We start from the raw sequence: 19,418 nt of genomic DNA, 5'->3' as shown, positions 1-19,418 counted from the left end.
GATTATAATTAGGGCTAACAAGACAAAAGAGGGAAATGGCACCACCGGGTGGGCCGGAGGCCAGAAAACTACACATATTCCACACAGAATATTCCCTGCCCCCAAATGTACATGCGTATGTGCATATATACACAAACATACATATACATATATGTATTTAAAAACAACAGTTCTGAAAAAACATTGAAAGATTGTGGGTGTAATTCACATTTTTTGCTGGTACAAACATGCATAATTCATGGATTTTTGCTCAGTGTTGCCAGTTTTTACAAAAAAGTGCATTTGCCAATTCATACTTACAGAGTCAGATTTGCCTTCTGCGATGAAATTGTTGCAGGAAGTAGATGGTCATGTGACTGTACACACTAAACAATGATTTTTAAATAATAATCACAGTCAGCGGTTCTCCTCAACCAGGGTTAGCATTATGGATCAAACGAGCTGCAATGATCAAATTGTTTCATTTTTAAAAGATGATCTGAAGCTCGATTTTTTGTTGACGTATGTTGTAACCTGAGAGACAAATAACGTAGATTGAATAATAATACAATTTTATTTAAAACCAAAAAAGTCGGCATGTCACAGACAAGTAGTTCAATGCACAATGTGTTAAGATATTTGATGCATACAGATTGCAGAAACATTTCATTAGACAAATGTACATTAATGCCTTCCTCACACAATGGCATTTTCTCAAGCACATCAGTGTGTATGAATGTCTCCTTAAAGAAAATGTGGTTTTGTACTCTGTAGACAATCAAGAAGGCTAACCGATATTTACACTCATGCAATATATTCCAGACAAGATATATGTTACAGGTGCATTTGTACATTATAGTACACAATAATGTTCATGAATGTATAAATTTAGCTGAAATGGTGATTTGAGAAAATAAGTATTTACATTTTTATTTAATGACAGAAAGGAAACCTTGCTATTACAATAAGGGACGTGTTTTTCAAAGCCCTGTACCAGTAAAATGGGGAGTGTCTACTAATGGCACATCTATTACACATACATTGTATATGGATCATTGTTATAATTAGGCATAATAGCGGTTTTTGCAAATTTTCACTGGGCTTAAATCAAATCTGCTTATCCTGGTAAATATGGGATCATACCTGATCACAAAAAGCTAAAAACTATTTTATGGAATATACACAGTTTAAACATTTGTCCATTAAATAATCTCAAAATATGGTTCCATTTCAAGACTAGATTCATAATACAATAGTTTAACTTGAATACAGCAACTAACGTGAGATAACTGAAATAAACCAACCAGCCCTCACGGCAACATAAGGCAAAATGATAAAATGATTTTGCAACAGAGTTCCTGGGCTCATTGCCCTTTGGGCCACTCATTTTTGAACTGGCAATAAGCATGGGTCTTGTTTGCTAGTGTAAGGTCAAAGGCATCCTCAAGATTTATATGAATAGAAAGAATAAGTTGACACTTAATTTTCTCTTTTGGTTGGTGTGCAATTGTTCCTGTCACTCAGAACACAATCTTGTCCTTACACTAGCCAAGCCCCACACCCATTGCCTAGAGCTGCACCCAGTGCCAGTGTGTAAATAGAGTCCTTGGTGCAAATAGACATTTCTTTTCCACCTCCGATTAAACTGCATAGTCGAGCACCAAAATAAATATACACATTGAACGGTTAAATCTTTTTTACATTTGGCTTAATGACTGAATGACCCACATCCAGCTGTGTAAAGGGAATACTAAAGGACATTGACACAAGCTTGCGGTCCCCAAAAGCCCCAAGACAAAAAGAAGATGAAAGCGAGTTTTAGTAAAGTCATTGCATTCCACACAAAAGTGCATGCGTTTTTGTTTGTCCTCTCCAAGGGAGTCTCTAAGGTGTCATGTGGACTGACAGGTTTGCTCCATGTGTTGGCAGCTGTCATCCACGTCCGTTTGGATGCGCCATTCCACAAAGGGGCCTTGGTCAGGCATTTCAAAGAGCACACTGAGCTCCTCAGACATGACTTTAGCCCCGTTATATTTATGGATCAATGTACAATACACTTCTCCCCACTTCCAATGGGAAGCCTAGAGAGTCTATCGGATGCTCACTATGTCCCTGTGTTGGTGCTGTTGGTGTCCACTGTGGTGGCCTTGGTGCGGGTGCTCATGGAATATTCTCCACGGCTCGTTCCGTTCTCCTCCTTCCGCAGTGGTTTCCTGAAACACATGACAACATTTACTTTTCAAGCTGCTCATATGTGGCAGACACCTTTGAAGCAATAAATGATATAATTACAGTATTAAATGTAGATACACAGTACTGTACCAATAATTCACCACACAAGTGCAGTTATAATCACTGTAATGGATGAATTGTATTTATTTTGTTCTTTGACTGGCAAGAATCAGGAAAAAATCAAGTAAACAAAGGGGAAGGAACACATGCGCATAAGAAACAAATTGGATAAAGAAAACTGCAGTAGTCACACCCAGGATTTCTCCCACCCGTTTACAGTGAAACAACTCCAATGTCTCTGCACTAATGAGCAATATAACAAATATGTGTCAACTGATTCCACTTGAACATTTGCATATAACCAAAAATGGAATGTAGCTACCTACTGGGAGTTCGTGTCCATTATGCTATGGCAAGAGTGTGTCTGAACAGGGTTTTTTTGGCACGCTTGTTTCTCTTTTACTGTTTAATATATATATATTATACAGTACAGGCCAAAAGTTGGGACACACCTTCATATTCAATGTGTTTTCTTTATTTTCATGACCATTTACATTGGTAGATTCTTACTGAAGGCATCAAAACTATGTATGAACACATGTGGAGTTATGTACTTAACAAAAAGTGGAGACCTGGCCTCCACAGTCACCGGACCTGAACCCAATCGAGATGGTTTGGGGTCAGCTGGACCACAGAGTGAAGGCAAAGGGGCCAACAAGTGCTAAACACCACTGGGAACTCCTTCAAGACTGTTGGAAAACCATCAGAGCAAAGGGTGGCTATTTTGAAGAAACTAGAATATAAAACATGTTTTCAGTTATTTCACCTTTCAGTGAGAATCTACCAATGTAAATGGTCATGAAAATAAAGAAAACACATTGAATGAGAAGGTGTGTCCAAACTTTTGGCCTGTCTTGGGGTTGCATTTCTGCAAGTGGAGTTGGAGATTTGGTCAGGATTAGTGGGGTCTTCAATGCTGAGTAATAGCTTCCAGTAGATACTTATGCATCATGAAATACCATCAGGTAAGATTGGCCCCAAATTTATTCTGAAGCTGGACAACAACACTAAACCTTCAAGCTGATACAATTAAGAACTATCTTCAGTGTAAAGAAGAAAAAGGAGCATTATGAAATATGTCTGGGATTACATGAAGAGAGACAAGGATTTGAGAAAGATGTTCTGCAAGATCAGTTTCTGTGTGCAAGCATAACTAATGCTGTTAATGCCGTTTTGAAGCCGAAGGGCAGTCAGGCTGAATATCAATTTGATTTAGATTTCTTTTCTGTTCATTCACTGCATTTTGTTAAGTGCTGAAAAAAACACATTTTTGAAAGCATTTCTCATGGGTTTTCCCTGAAAAGTGTTACATGCAGTAATTGAGCTCGCAATGTCATCATTTTCGGAATGTCCCTCAAATTTGTTCAATCCTTTGACCTTAATGATTCTTCATCATTACATCGCTGAGTAAAGTCAGGTAAAGCATATGGCATGAATATACAGTCCCCATGCCGACTTTCATTCTCTAATCTCAAGATTTATTTCTATGTTTAATTTACTTTTGGGATCATTTTGATTTTGATCTTGTAGTGACAATAAATATTTTCATGCTATTGTGAACAGTGATTGTTATCGCAGCTTCTTTAAAATAATAGTAAATTTGAGCATTATGAATCATCAAATTCAGTCTTTCTGTAATCACATAAAGAAATAGCAGTATATCTGTCAATTTTCAATTTAAGTTTTAGTGCCTTGAAAAGAAGGCTCTGGGGGAACTAATTTCCTGAAAGGGTGTTTATTCTAGATAACAGCTACCATGATCTCAAGAAGAGAAAACAGCTTAAACCACAGTGTGATCTGTGAGAAAACAAAAAAGTGAACTACATGGCCTATCTGGAATTCCGTAAGCACAAGCAGAGCGTGACGATTAAATGCCTTCTCACAGTACAAAAGTGAAAGAGCTCTCCAGCATGGACCTTGGCGCTGCCGATTGCTGATTAAGAGATTTTAGATATCTAATTCTTAGAGCCAAGGTTCCAGAAAATCCAATTAAAAGACCCACACAGTCAAAAACACTTAATGAACCACAGTGTCCTGTGAAAGACAAACACCCTCTTCCTGGGTATTTGCCAGTAAGGGGAGATGACAAATCTGAATGACCCACAAAACCAATCTACAGAAATTATTGAGCTGAATATTAGATGTCAAATCAATGGCAATGCTGGCTTTTTATGGCAACAGTGATGTGACCACTTCCTGTAACTCAAAATGTGTAGAACAGGAACAATAAGAGTGTCGAACAACAGAAAACACTCTGACCTTGTTAAAGGCTTCACAGGTTTTCAAGGTTTGTCTAAAACAGGCGTATAAAAAGCTTTACAATTTAAAGCATTAATTGCTGTGATTAATAGAATGTGAGCCAAGACGTCTTTCAAAAAAGCTAAATGCACAGTGAGCAAACAAAAGGAAAATATAAATAAAATAATTTTTTGGTACAACTGCCCTTTACTTTGGAATTAATAATATTTTTAAAGCAAACTGTGGCCACATCGAAAATTGGTTTGATTTAGTTTTCTGTTTTGTTTATTGACAAACACTTTTTTATCTTTATCACCTGTCACCTCTGTGACATGTGAGAGCTGTCAGTCATGGTCAGACTCCTCCCATTTTAAACAACATTAAATACATTAAGGGGATTAAGTAATCAGTGTACTCATAAATGTAAATTATAGCTTTGGCAAATACATATAATGGTAAACATTGTGCCATAAATATGTAACACTGTTTCTGCTGGTCTGGTCATGATGAAAAGTGTTCCATTCCCATGAGCAAGGCTGACGAGGAAAGCCACTTCATCTACCGGGGCCATCTGTCATGAAAAACACTGCACAGCCTGAGGCTTGAGGGCTGTCCTACGAATATGTGTCCGATTCACACCGGGGGATAATACTGGCTGCTCTGATTTCCCATGGGAGGGAGGCAGAGAGAGAGATAGAGAGAAAGACAGAGAGAAAGAGGAAAATGAACAGGACAGGGAAAGAATGAGTCAGGTGAAGGAAAAATTAGAAACAGCACACTCAACCCAAAAACACTACACAGTATTTGAAATACAAGTATAAAATGTACTTTATGTGGGATTTACGTTGGGGATTTACTTTAGTGAGATTTTTAACAAATTCATCATAGTGCAGACAAAATACATGAAAATAACACCAATTCAAGGCTAATTATTGCTCCCTTCATTAAAAAAAATTATGTTGACAGTGATAAGGAATAAATACTAAGGCTTTCAAAATATTTAATCTCACGTGTGCCATAGCAAGTGGCATTTAAGAGTAGATTTAGACTGGTGATAGCTTAGTTCACATTGACAGTATGTACAACCATTCTGGTAGTGCTTTGAATCCGAACTAAACACTCAACAGACTGATTTATTCATTTGTAAGAAACACTGATGTGTAAATATGTTTCCTGCATTGCTTTCTGATAGAAGAACCTAGTAAAATTATGGGCTGTGCAGAGGAACATGATGATGTGAATGCACATGGTCCGTCGGTGGCTAGAAATGGCTATAAGTGTTAAGAGTACTTTGGCCATTTTGTTTTGCCATTCAGAGAGTGGCAGCTCAGACGGCCAGATTGTCATTGCTGTGAATGCCCCCTCACTTGTTCTCCTCCTCATCCCGCCCATTTCTTCTCATTAGCACCCAAAGCTACAGACATTGTGTTACTGCCTAAAAGTGGCTGTAAATCTGCAGCAAGGCTGGATTTCGGAAAGAGACTTCAGATACAGTATTTGGGGGACCACTAAGACGTATATAAAAGCAAAAAACCTGGGGACAACTTAGCTTCATCAGACACAACATGAAACTATAATGCACTGCATCTTTAATCATCAAAGATTGCTTGATAAATTCTGTAATGTACATCTAGTCTAGAACTATCTGCAACTTTATGGGCCCTCTATGTCACACATTTGCCAAACCTGTCTGGAGGTTTCAGTCCCTGAATTGGCCTTGGAGGGTAAAGATGCAGGCCTGCATCTTGAGGGCCCTCAGTGGAAGGTAGAGGTGAAGTCAGTAGTGTACTCTGCTGGATGTGGAGTACTGCTGGTTGTCTTCTCAACCATGCTGGAAAGTAGGCTGCCAAGCTCCAGATCTGTGGCGATTGTGGGTGGTACCTCCACAGATGCCCAGGTCCTGGCAAGTTTTTTGTCCAATGGCTCACGGCTGCAATAGGGCTTCAGCTGATCATGATAAACCCCCTTCACTTTGGTCTTTGGGCCCTTTTGAATTCAATATACCAGGTTGCCAACTGTCCCAGAATAAAGAATAGCCCTTCATAGAATAAAAGTTGTTTCCCATTCTTGACTTTATGTGTGCCCTTAATGACATACCGCACAGCATCTCCAACTTAGAATTGTGTGGGGCAACAATTCTTGTCATATTGTCTTGGTCCGTAGACTCCCCAAGCACATCCCTGGCTATCTGAAGGCCAAGCACAAGCCTCTCATGGAGGTGCTGAACATACTCAGGGGCAGTTCAAGCTGTGTCGAGGTTAGGGGGCAAGTCTGCTACCAGATCCACTGGTTCAGTCAGCTCAAGGCCAAACATCATGGAATTGGGTGTGAAATGAGTTGCAGTGCGCCTTGTGGTCCTGTATGCCATGAATGCATATGAAATCATAAGGTCCGAATTGAGGACATTTTCTGGAATACTTCAAACTCAAAGTTTCAAGCTCATTCAGGCAGGCTGAGTGGCAAGGGTGCCTATACAGGGAGTGCAGAATTATTAGGCAAGTTGTATTTTTGAGGAATAATTTTATTATTGAACAACAACCATGTTCTCAATGAACCCCAAAAAACTCATTAATATCAAAGCTGAATGTTTTTGGAAGTAGTTTTTAGTTTGTTTTTATTTTTAGCTATTTTAGGGGGATTTCTGTGTGTGCAGGTGACTATTACTGTGCATAATTATTAGGCAACTTAACAAAAAACAAATATATATACCTATTTCAATTATTTATTTTTACCAGTGAAACCAATATAACATCTCCACATTCACAAATATACATTTCTGACATTCAAAAACAAATCAGCGACCAATATTGCCACCTTTGCAAGGACACTCAATAGCCTGCCATCCATGGATTCTGTCAGTGTTTTGATCTGTTCACCATCAACATTGCGTGCAGCAGCAACCACAGCCTCCCAGACACCCAATGTGACCCAGGTAGGCTACCTGGCAGCGAAAGAAGCATTTTGACACCTTCAGTTTCAAGTTGGCTTGGGGCAACCTATCAAGAATCTGACTTGGATGATGCAGCATCTCTGGTATATCTCGGATCAGTACAATTATGTCATCCAAGAATACAAGGCAGGTTTCCCACTGCAGGTCAGCAAACACTCGGTCCATCAATCGCTGAAAAGTAGCAGGGGCATTACACAACTCAAATGGCATGACATTACATTCAATCATATTGGCCAGGACCCAGGGTGGAGACTCTTTGCTTGCGGGCGAAGCCTGGCAAAGTTGGCATGCCTGTGAATCTGCTTCACATTGATGTAACAGAGAAGCATATTTAGCATTCTTTAATAAATTCTAACAAGGTGTGTGTGACTGTGGACCTGGAAGAAGACAGGTGAACAGAACTTCCTAAGAGAGAGGAAGTAATCGGGTTTGTGATGGAAGTTGTAGTAGTGGAAACTTAGTGGTGCTGCAAGCACATAAACGTCCGAATTATGTAAGTGCGAAATCTTTGCATCACACATTTATGACCCTGTCTCTTTCCCCATCAGCTTTAAAGGGGTCAATGTCTGATAGAGATGTATTATCTGCTTAGGGGCACTTTGCCACTTGCATTCTGTGTTAAGGTAACAATCTGACCATTACATGAGATTATTGTGCCCTTTATGTCCATTTCTTCCGTTTGTATTTCAGATTCATTTACTGTAGTGAATTTACTGGACAACAAACTGTGTTTACCGTCAGAAATGAGACACCGACTGGGGGCCGCCATCTTGGGTAGCGCTGTACAGGGAATGTACACGTGACACTAAATACTCCAGGTTATCCCACCGGTTCTTTTTTGCGTGCTCACCCCTGCTGTTCGGGTAGTGGCTGTGCAGACGCACGTCTTCAAGTCTGATCCGTCCCAAATCCCTCTCTCTCTGCACTCGTCCATTCATGGTTGCCAGTGTTCAACTTTCTTGCCATGCAGGTAGGAAGGTGATATTTTCTTTATAGGTTTATTTTTACTTGCAACAAGGACACTTTGAGGTGCAAACACATTGAATGCACACTAAAATATGCCCACCACATCAGCAACACTACCATGTAAAGGGTCCACCCTTTTACCACAGTTAGCAGGCAATTCAACATTCCCAATCATGGCGACGGTGGAGGAGGTTTATTTAATCTCTTTATAAACTAGTTGCCTCTAAACCAAGGTTCCCTCTGGTCTCTGATGTACCCAGCATGCCCCTAACCCTGAGACAGCTTAGTTTAGCGTTGAACCCATGACCCCAGTACCCTGCTGCAAAACCTCCCCTGATGTTAAAAAACCATTTCCTGGGAAAAGCATGCTGACTCAGGCCACCACAAAAACACAAAGTTCATCATGAGGACATCCATCCTGTCACGTAAACAGACAGCAATGAAAATTCATGTCATCTACAGTGTCATAACCAATTTAAAAACCAGAATGAAGCATACGTGGATAAAAATAGAGAACTGCACAAAAGTGGGTAAGATGCTGTCAATGTTGCTGACTTACTAATTATACTAAATTAATAGCAGCAAATCTTCAGAACCTTTACACAACTTTTGCACATTTTATCATTTATTTGCACCTCTGTATCTAATAGAACATAGCAGTTGTGACTTTCCTTTCCAGAACATCCCACAAAGTGGACACAAGTGGACTGAGATCTGGACAATTTCCTTTCAGAGAAGCAATGACACAGACATGCTTCAAAATCCACAGGTCCTTAGACTTGCCTATTTCCAACACACAAATTGAAGGACAAATTGTTCACTTGGTGCCCATTATATTAAATCCACTTCCAGGTGCCACTGCAACAGTGATCAATGATTCACATCACCAGCCACAGATGTTAATGTTGTGGCTGGTCAGTGCAAGTATTCATTGTGAGCATGGTATAGTGCTGTTATACCATGCCATGAAGCCTTTTCACCCTGAAAATGATCTCATCTACCGAGTCACCTTCATGCAGGAGCTCGTGTGTCACTGCGCAGGCATCCAACAACTCCATAACACAGGGCCCTCTAGCCTAAACAAAGCTACCAGCGGTGGATATAAATAGAAATCGATTATTACTACACTGCACACGTGCCACTGTATCCGAGACACAGCAGAATGAAAATGGCGGGCAAAACACTTATCTCAGCCCTCCTTTCAACATCAGTGAGCCTCAGCAACTGTCCATATTCATCCCCTGCCTGCAACATCTCCTGAGCGAGCGGGAAAACCCAGAGCCTAGGTGCTGTGGACCACATACATAACCTAGCCTCTTTCCTTTCTGCTCCCTGTTATTGACTTAGCAAATCCATACAGGCATCCAATTACAAGCATATAGCCCCAGAGCTGGCTCTTCACCTCCTCATTACAGCTCCCGACTCCTATTAGATGAGAACATGCTTCACTGTCTGTTCAGTTTGTCTCACATGTTTGCAGGCAAAAAACACAGAAAAACACAGCAAAAGGATGAAGCAAAAATGTCATTGATAAATAATAACATACATAAATGATATGCTGTCCATATATCTACCCTGATGCACTGGTACATCTTCGTTTAACCAGCAAACCTCGTATCACAGCAAAAAACTGTTCATTGCATTAATCGCTGCAATAAATGTATAAATGTTTTTACATGTTGACAGCTGCTTTTTGCTTACTTCCTCTATGAAATTCTAAAATTCTTTCAAAAAACAATCCCTATAAGAAGATAGAGCCGGCAAACCAGAATCAGAGCTCTAATTGCAGACCACGCCCCTTGATTCCCCACACCCTCCCTATTATAGTGTGCCTGCATCAGCGGTCTGGGTTACAGTATTGAACCTAACCGCTCTGTGCGAAAGATGTCTTTTTTTTTTAGATGTCTTGGTTTTTGGTACTAGTATTGGTCATGGTCAGTGTCGGTGAGACTCTGGCTCTTGATGTGTGTATTCATGGTTGTGATGTGTTTTTGAATTTCAAGGTGTGTGTGTGTGTGTGTGTGTGTGTGGGGGGGGACATTCCAAGTCCCCTGTCCCAAAGTAGGGCCCTATATATAAAAAAAGCACCTGGATCCTCCTCCTTTCAGCTGCTGAGACATGGAAATAGTGTGTCTGTCATTATGTCATTGCAAAATGTGTGTTTAATTCATTATTGTTTTTTAATTGATTGATTAATAGCAGTAAACAAAATCGAATGGCTGAACTGAATTCACAGACGAAACGGGGAGAGTTCCGCACATTATATCACTTGCACTGCAGGATACTGCATGTGAACAGCTCAGCTGAAAAAAGTTCTTTCAGGCCACGGACCTGAGAATAACTCTGAATGACAGCATCTTACAGAGTCACAGCCCTGTGTACGCTGCTGGGACTGTCCCCCCCCAAAAAAACTCAAACTCAGCTTATTTTCAAATTTACATAAAAAAAAGCCCAAAGTAAGCAGTACAAATCTGAGGAAACCTCCATCTCCAAAATGTCAAGCTTCATTATTAATGAAACCCTACACCCACAACTGGTCACTGTTCCACAAGGAATTCCTCTTGACTGCACTTAACTCCATTAAACCTGTTAAAGGATGCAGTCCGCTCTGTAATGTGCTGACTTGTGCGACTACAAGCCATTGATTGGGGCAATAATCACTGTCCCCACCAGGCCCCATTAGGACACACGGTCGTTCTGTGTGCATATAAAGGGGGGCATTAAACGCGTTTCCCTCTTTATCAGGCCAGGCTGAGCATGTTCATTAGTGGAGAAAAGGCTGCCAGCTAATGCTCCCATTGGGGTTTCATTTGCCCGCCCTCAAATTCCAGGAAGAAAAAGCGTATGTACAACACAAACAAGTAAGTCATTAACAGAGACTTTTTCTGCAAAAAAGAATTTGGTCACTGTTTTCAAACTGGCACTAAACGCAGCGCTGTACACTCAGCATGGCACTTGTTTCATAGTATGAGGTCATAATAATAGACATAATAAGAAAGAGCCACAGTCTTTAAAGAGATTTGCGAATATGATACGAATCTGGGTTTAAATCATCATGGACGGTCTAGAAAGTCTAAAAAAACATTTTAAATGTTTACCTTGTCGCACTTTTACATGGGGCTGTTAAATAGAATATAAGCAAATTTGTGAAAACGTGGTCTTATGGTTGCCATCTATTATGACTAGCATAACTGATGTAGCCTTTTTTGGTGTGACAAATATAATGTATACATGCAGCTGGGTGCATGTTGCGTACAATGTATCTATTAACAATAAAACAATAAATTAAATAAATTAAATAGCAACCCAGCCATTGGGGACACATGTGGACACAGTCTTGGCTCCGGTTCCAAGCCCAGGTAAATATTTCAGGAAGGGCATTCTGTGGAAAAATTTTGCCAAATCTTTATGCAGACAACCAGACTGGTTGATCCACTGTAGTGACTAGTGGTGCAGTGGAACACTGTTGATCCGTGATCTGAAACGATCCAGATTTGAAAAAATTCCACTGTATTATACGTGTCAGTCTGTGAAGCAAGATGAGCGGTAACGTCCACATGGACTAGCAAAGCAACTCGAGAAACATCCAGCATCACTTAAATCTCATGTGTGGGAGTATTTGGCTTCCCTATTCAATAATTTGATGGGAAAAGGGTGGTGGATAGGTTTGTCGACAGGGTGGAAGCCGAGGAAGCCATATGAGACTGGCAACACTTTGGGCGTGGCCGATCATTGTAATGACGTCAGCTGTGACGGGAGCTAAGACAAATTAGTCTTAAATTAGTTTAATTAGTCTTTTTTTGTTTTTTTTTGCTGATCCAATGTGAGCTGTGAGTTTTTTTTATCTGTTGCAAAACTAGTAGCGAAGACAACGGAAGACAACGACAGCCATTGGAAGACAATGACCAGGTTTGGGCCTATGACAAAGGGCCTATGTTTTCTGGCTACTGCTCCCTTTATGGGTTGCTACTAGTTTTGCAATGAATCAAAACCATTCATGGTTTAAGCCACAGATCAGATTTTCGGGGGAATGAGTTCTGTCCCACCAGAGTCAATATACATTTTGAGGCAGTGGTGGCCTAGCGGGTAAGAAAGCGGGCTCGTACCGGAAAGGTTACATTCAGATTCAAAACCACAAAAGGAGCCACTGAGGTCCCCTTGATCAAGGTACCGTCCCCACACACTTCTCCCTGGGCGGCTGTCATGGCTGCCCACCGCTCACCAAGGGTGATGGTTAAATGCAGAGGTCGCTGTGCTGTGCTGCAGTCTATCACAAGGACTAAAGCGGTCACTTTCACTTTTGAAAGAGTCCAGTTTTATATTCTTTGAAGTAATCTACTGAAGTTGGCCACATTACAGAGGGAGAACGTTTGCCATCCTTGGGTAAGAGAGGATTGAGAGCATGGCCTACCTTTTAATGGCCTTATAGCAGATGATGGCTGCTAACAGGAGGAAGATTACAGAAGCACAGCTCACAGTCACCAGCACCACCATCTCATTCCAATGGGGCTTTCGGGCTGGTTCAACAGGAGCGGGAACTGCAGCAGGAGACACTAGCATCAAGGAAAAGCAGAGATTAGACATGAAACACGCAACACATTCTGAGTGACCTTACACTAGCAAACACACTTAGAGCATAAAATACTGCAATTAGATATACAGTTGATGTACAGTGTATATTCAGCATCTTCAGATTCCTTCATCAGCATGACTGTGTAATCCACTCACTACAGCAGATGTAAATATACCGAGGAGAGCACGTTGGGTGCAGAAACGGGTCATCTGTCACCTGCGAGAGGGGGGACTCAGTGCCACTCGTGGTCATTAATCAGCCAGTATCTGAGGAAAGCTAATTTCATACCATTATGCTGCCAGGAACCAATCAGTGCTTTAGGGTGCTTCACATCCTGTAGCACTTTAGAGTTTGATGAGTTTTTCTCTGTTTACTGGGCCTAAACCACACACGCACGCACACACACACACAAAGGCAATGCTTCATTCGCGGTTTCCCAGCAGGAACACTAAATGTTCACATTAGACACCTTGGCTATACTGGACCCAGGTCTATGCGTTGGAGGAAGAGTTTATAAAGGGATGAATGAGGGGTGGGGGGGGGGGCATGATTTGACTGTTTATCAGTTTGTCTTTGCTGAATTCATTAAAACAGGCAACTCACTGAAACCCTTGATGCTCTGCACCAGAATACAATCATGGCCAAAAGTTTCGAGATTGACGCAAAGTTCAAAGTTGAAAGTGAAGTGGTTGTCATTGTGATACACTGCAGCACAGCACACGTGCACACAACGAAATGTGTCTTATGCTTTTAACCAGTGGGCAGCCATGACAGGCACCCGGGGAGCAGTGTGTGGGGACGGTGCTTTGCTCAGTGGCACCTCAATGGCACTTTGGCCTCAATGGCGGATCGGGATTCGCAAACTTCTGATTACGGTGCCGCTTCCTTAATCACTAGGCCACCACTGCCACCACCACCACTTATGGCCAACTTCCATATAGTCCAGAATGTTATGAAGAGTGACCAGATGAATTGCAAAGTCTCTCTTTGCCATGAAACTTAACTTAATTCCAAAAAATATTTCCACTGCATTTCAGTCAAAAGAACCAGCTGAGATATTTGAGTTATTTCTCTTGTTAACACAAGTGAGAGTGTTGAGAAGCACAATGCTGGAGATCATTCTGTCTGGCTGATTTGAGTTAGAATAGCAGACCGGATACTTTTAAATGGAAGGTGATGCTTGAAATCATTGTTCTTCCTCTGTTAACCATGGTTACCTGCAAGGAAGCAGGTGCAGTCATCATTGTGTTGCATAAAAAAGGCTTCACAGGCAAGGATATTGCTGCTACTAAGATTGAACCTACATCACTAAACCATTGAACAAAACCATTTATCAGATCATCTAAAAGTTCACGGAGAGAGGTTCGAGTGTTGTGAAGAAGGCTTCAGGGTGCCCAAGAAGGTCCAAGAAGTCTTTAGTCTCCTAAAGATGATTCACCTGAGGTATCTGGGTGCCACCAGTGCAGAGCTTGCACAGGAATGAAGGCAGGCAGGTGTGAGTGCATCTGCATGCACAGTGAGGCGAAGATTTTGGATGATGCCTTGGTATCCAAAGAAGCCACTTCTCGGCAAGAAAAACATCAAAGACAGACTGATATTCTGCAGGAAGTAGAGGTATGAGGATTGGGGTAAAGTAATTTTCTCTGATGAAGACCCTTTCTGATTGTTTGAAAAATGATTGTCCGGAGAACAAAAGGTGAGCGCTACCATCACTCCTGTCTCGTGCCAACAGTAAAGCATTATGTACATTTACAGCATGTATCATACAGTAGTATACAATCAGTAGTTACAGGGACAGTCCCCCTGGAGCAACTTAGGGTTAAGTGTCTTGCTCAGGGACACAATGGTAGTAAGTGGGATTTGAACCTGGGTCTTCTGGTTCATAGGCGAGTGTGTTACCCACTACCACCCGCCCAGTGTGGGGCTGCTTCTCATCCAAGGTAGTGGGCTCACTCACAATTTTGGCTAAGAACACAGCCACACTCTAGACTGATAAAGCTCATAGTTGCACTCCAGTATGTGTTCTATAACCAACAGATGAAGTCTGAAACTAAAACCATGACTGTAATGATGGTACGAGGTTAACACAGCAACTTCTATCTACCATCCAAGAACAGTTTGGTGAAGAACAATGCCTTTTCCAGCACAATGGAGCACCGTGCCAAAAGGCCAAAGTGTTAACTAAGTTGCTCAGGAAACAAAACATTGATAAAAATAAAGAGGCAACACTTGAAATATTGACTCTTTGCGTAAAATTGATGTAATTGTTGATGTAATTATAGCAAAATTCTAAAATGCTTGTAATTATACTTCAATACAGCACAGAAATAACTGACAAAAAATTAAAAACAGTATTTGTGCCATTCTCAAAACCTTTGGTCATGACCAAGAGACCAAGAGTGAAAAAGTGTCCACAATCTTGTGTTGTAGCATTAGAAGGAACTAAAGCCAGTTTTCTGGGGATCAGAATGCTTCAATAAAAATGAGCTGATAATGCATCTGCATGTTTCCTAGCAGCTGTGGTCCTGTGGCTCTTATCCATTGCGATTTGCAATCAGTAGTTAAAGGGACAATCTCCCTGGAGACACTCAGGGTTAAGTATCTTGCTCAGGTACACAATGGTAGTAAAGGGCATTTGAAACTGGGACCTTGAGGTTTCCTTTTCTTTACAGGCAAGTGTCTCACCCACTACGTGACTACCAATTAGATTATACAGCACCACTTTTGTTGGCCATCCATTGGTTCAAGATTTCCAGTCTATCACGTTGATCTGATTGTGTCTGGATTGTGAGTGTGCTCCATCCGTCCAACCCTAACAATGACCATACTGGTTCACTGGATTAGAGTAGACTATTAATACTGCCAACACATTGCGAAAGAATGAAGCTTAGGCCCAATCCAAATTCCTCTTGCTTGGCCCCAATCCTTGATTTGGACTGGCAGTCATTAGGTAGTGAACCTAGGTAGTGAGCTCAGAAGAAACAGCACAGTGCTTTAGCCAGTTTTGCAGTGCAGTTCTTTAGGAAGCTGCCTGTACTTCCCCAAATGGGTCTGCATATGACAAATTACATATGGTGAAAACACACGCATCAGCAATTTATAAAAGTTTCAAAAGGAGCAAATCACCTGGGAAACAGTTCCTTGCATACAGTAATTAATATTGATTGAATAAAATTAATGACTTGTTCTCATGAAAGAAATTCATTTTAGTCTCAGAGAAATGGACCAATGAAATTCACACTGAAATTGATTTTAACATAGTTCATGCTGACTGAGAGACCTCTGACCTGGGTAATGTCTTATGCCTAATTAATTCACAGAAGCATAACTTCTCATGTTACATACCCAGAAACAATTCAACAGTATGAATAAGTGTATTTCCCAACTTTGAATCACTTGAAATCAACTATGCTTAAACTGTGTGTGAAGCCTGTGCTGAAGTGGGTTCATATTTATTGTATGGATAATGCATTTTCTATGGTAAGTGGTGACATTTTGAGTATATTTCTATTTTTCGGTGTAGGGATAAAATAAAGTGTTTCATATAGATAAATACCGCTGTATAGACATTAACGTAACAAGGGCCTATGAAATAATTTTTTCTTAAATTCTGTTTTTTCCATTTTAATTCTTCTGAATAGTTTTCCACTATAAACATATTTATTCACCTAAAACCTATGTGATTAAGTGAAGTGATTGTCATTGTCCTCTGCTTTTAACCATTACTCTTGGTGAGCAGTGAGCAGCCATGAGAGGCACCCAGGGAGCAGTGTGTGAGGACTTTGGTGGGCCGGGATTTGAACCAGGAACCTTCTGATTACAGGGGCTGCTTCCGCTAGGCCACCACTGCCCCCGTCGGCCACTACTGCCCCAGGGTGGTAGTAGCCTAGTGGGTAACACACTCACCTATGAACCAGAAGACCCAGGTTCAAATCCCACTTACTACCATTGTGTCCCTGAGCAAGACACTTAACCCTAAGTTGCTCCAGGTGGACTGTCCCTGTAACTACTGATTGTAAGTCGCTCTGGATGAGGGCATCTGATAAATGCCATAAATGTAAATGCCCCCTAGGCCACCATTGCCCCGGGAGTGGGTGGGGAAAAATAACATGCAATATGACAAATCACATTTAATCACTGTTCTTTGGGCATTAACTCTTTGCTTTTGCAAACAATTCACATGTAAATAATATGTACATTTCATGCAAAGAAACTATTTCACAATATTCCACATTCTTCCTTTTGTAAAATTAAAGTGCTTCACATTTGACCTCAACATAAAAAAGTATCAAATAAATAATCATTGGGGAGACCTCAAATCCAAAAAAAGGTTGGGCCCACTTGCATAATGAACTGGAACCATAATAATAAAACCACGTTTTGAATAATTTTTGGGATGATTTTGTTGCACGACCAAGAGTTTGCTGGTGTGAGCGGCTTGTGCTAGTTTGCTTCTTTTCTCTGTTTTTGATATCAGTTATTGACTGTAAGTTGTCTTCACATTCTGTATGTTCTCATAAAAAGTTGTTCTTACACAAAGAATCGAATTCCGTAATTTTCTAAGGACATCTGTTTTCCAGTGAGCCAAGCCTAAACATTGAACCGATCAGGTGGTCCACCTCTTCAGCCTCTTCGCTATTGCTGTTTGTTTTGTTTGTTTGTCCGCGATTCCATCCACATTTTCCACACCACAGAAATCATAGGACCCTATGCATCAGTTTAAAGAGGAACCAAATAAGAGTAGACAAAGGTAGCATCAGTTGGCACCTGTGACCCCATCGTGCCCCTGGCTCCTGGCTCACCAGTCTGGCTTTTACCAGTGTGATGCTGTGTATGTGTTTGACTTTAGCCTTTGTCTGCATTTTCTGTTTTGTGTTTCCCGCCCTGGCACCGTGTTCTGCAGCTAAGAAAACCCTCACTTCACAATGTAATGACTTGTGCCTCTTTCTTGTAATCATGGCATTACAGCACCTGGGAACAAGTAGCAAACTAGTAGTAGTTTGTCACTCATTTGCCAAATCAATTGTGTTAGAAAATTACTCAAAATTACTACTAATGCTACTTATACTAGGGAGTCATCCCTGAAATAATATATAATGATTTTTTTTTTAAATCAATTGATCAACGTCTCCTCCTTGAACCGTCACCTTATTGTGGTGGAGGAGTTAACAGCCCAAACCGTATACATGGGCTCATCCAACTGTGGACCTACCACCCGCAGGAGGAACATGAAGGGTCCGGTGCAATGTGGAAAGTGTGGCAGACCAAGGTGGGAGCGTTGGCGGCCCAATCCCTGGACAAGGAAACTGGCTATTGGGACATGGAACGTCACCTCCCTGGCGGGGAAGGAGCTGGAGCTTGTGGAAGAGGTTACGCGGTACCGGCTGAATATAGTCAGACTTACCACAACACAGATAATTGTTGGACACTCTCCTTTGCTTTGGAGAGGCGGATGGCTGGGGTTGGCTTTTTGTTAGCCCCAAGACTCTCAGTCTGTTTGCTGGGGTTTACCCCGGGGGATGAGAGGGTAGCTTCCCTGTGCCTATGGGTCGGGGAATGGTTCTGGACTGTTGTTTGTGTTTATGCATTTACATTTACATTTACAGCATTTTTCAGCTGCCCTTATCCATAGCGACTTACAATCAGTAATTACAGGGAAAGTCCACCTGGAGAAACTTAGGGTTAAGTGTCTTGCTCAGAGACACAATGGTAGTAAGTGGGATTTGAACCTGGTTTATTGGCGAGTGTGTTACCCACTAGGCTACTACCACCCCTATGCGGCAAATAGCAGCTCAGAGTACCCACCCTTTTTGGAGTCCCTGGGACGATTGGCAGATACTGCTCTGACTGGGGACTCCATTGTCCTGCTGAGGGACTTTAATGCACACATGGGTAATGACAGCATGACCTGGAAGGGCATAATTGGGAGGAACGGCCCGCCAGATCTGAACTCGAGTGGTGTTTCGTTATTGGACTTCTGTGCAAGCCGCAGTTTGGCCATAACGAACACCATGTTCAAACATAAGGATGCCCATCAGTACACTTGGTACCAGGGCAGCCTAGGTCGCAGGTCGATGATTGACTTTGTAGTCTTATCATCTGACCTGCGACCATGTGTTCTGAACACTCGGGTGAAGAGAGGAGCAGGTCTGTCAACTGATCACCACCTGGTGGGGAGTTGGATCAGATGGCAGGGGAAGATGCCTTGTAGACCTGGCAGACCCAAACGTATGGTGAGGGTCTGCTGGGAACGCCTGGCAGAAGAATCTGTCAAGATGGTCAGGCTAAAGAAGCAGGCCTACAAGGCATGGTTGGTCTGTGGGTCTCCAGAAGCAGTAGACAGGTACTGGATGCCCAAGCGGGGTGCAGCAGTGGCAGTTGCCAAGGCAAAATCTCAGGCAGTAGTTCGGTGAGGTCATG

General features: G+C 41.7%; 1 protein-coding gene across 2 annotated transcripts in view; it reads right to left on the bottom strand.

Annotated features, from left to right (window-relative positions):
* Window positions 1-576: 576 nt before the first annotated feature.
* The window catches only part of prima1 (proline rich membrane anchor 1), a 33,645-nt gene continuing 14,803 nt past the window's right edge, over window positions 577-19,418 (bottom strand). Inside the window, exons 3-4 of one of the 2 annotated variants that reach the window (XM_028953359.1) lie at window positions 12,837-12,978; window positions 577-2,192 (exon numbers count right to left, since the gene is read on the bottom strand). In XM_028953359.1, coding sequence (XP_028809192.1) covers window positions 2,084-2,192; window positions 12,837-12,978 — 251 coding nt within the window. In that variant the 3' untranslated portion in view covers window positions 577-2,083. The remainder of the gene's footprint in view (window positions 2,193-12,836; window positions 12,979-19,418) is intronic. The other variant, XM_028953360.1, reaches the window with a different exon arrangement.

This window comes from Denticeps clupeoides, chromosome 14, assembly GCF_900700375.1.
Source record: "Denticeps clupeoides chromosome 14, fDenClu1.1, whole genome shotgun sequence".
Lineage (NCBI taxonomy): Eukaryota > Metazoa > Chordata > Actinopteri > Clupeiformes > Denticipitidae > Denticeps > Denticeps clupeoides.
Note: the sequence above shows the minus strand (reverse complement) of the source record. Positions and strands in the feature narration are given on the sequence as shown.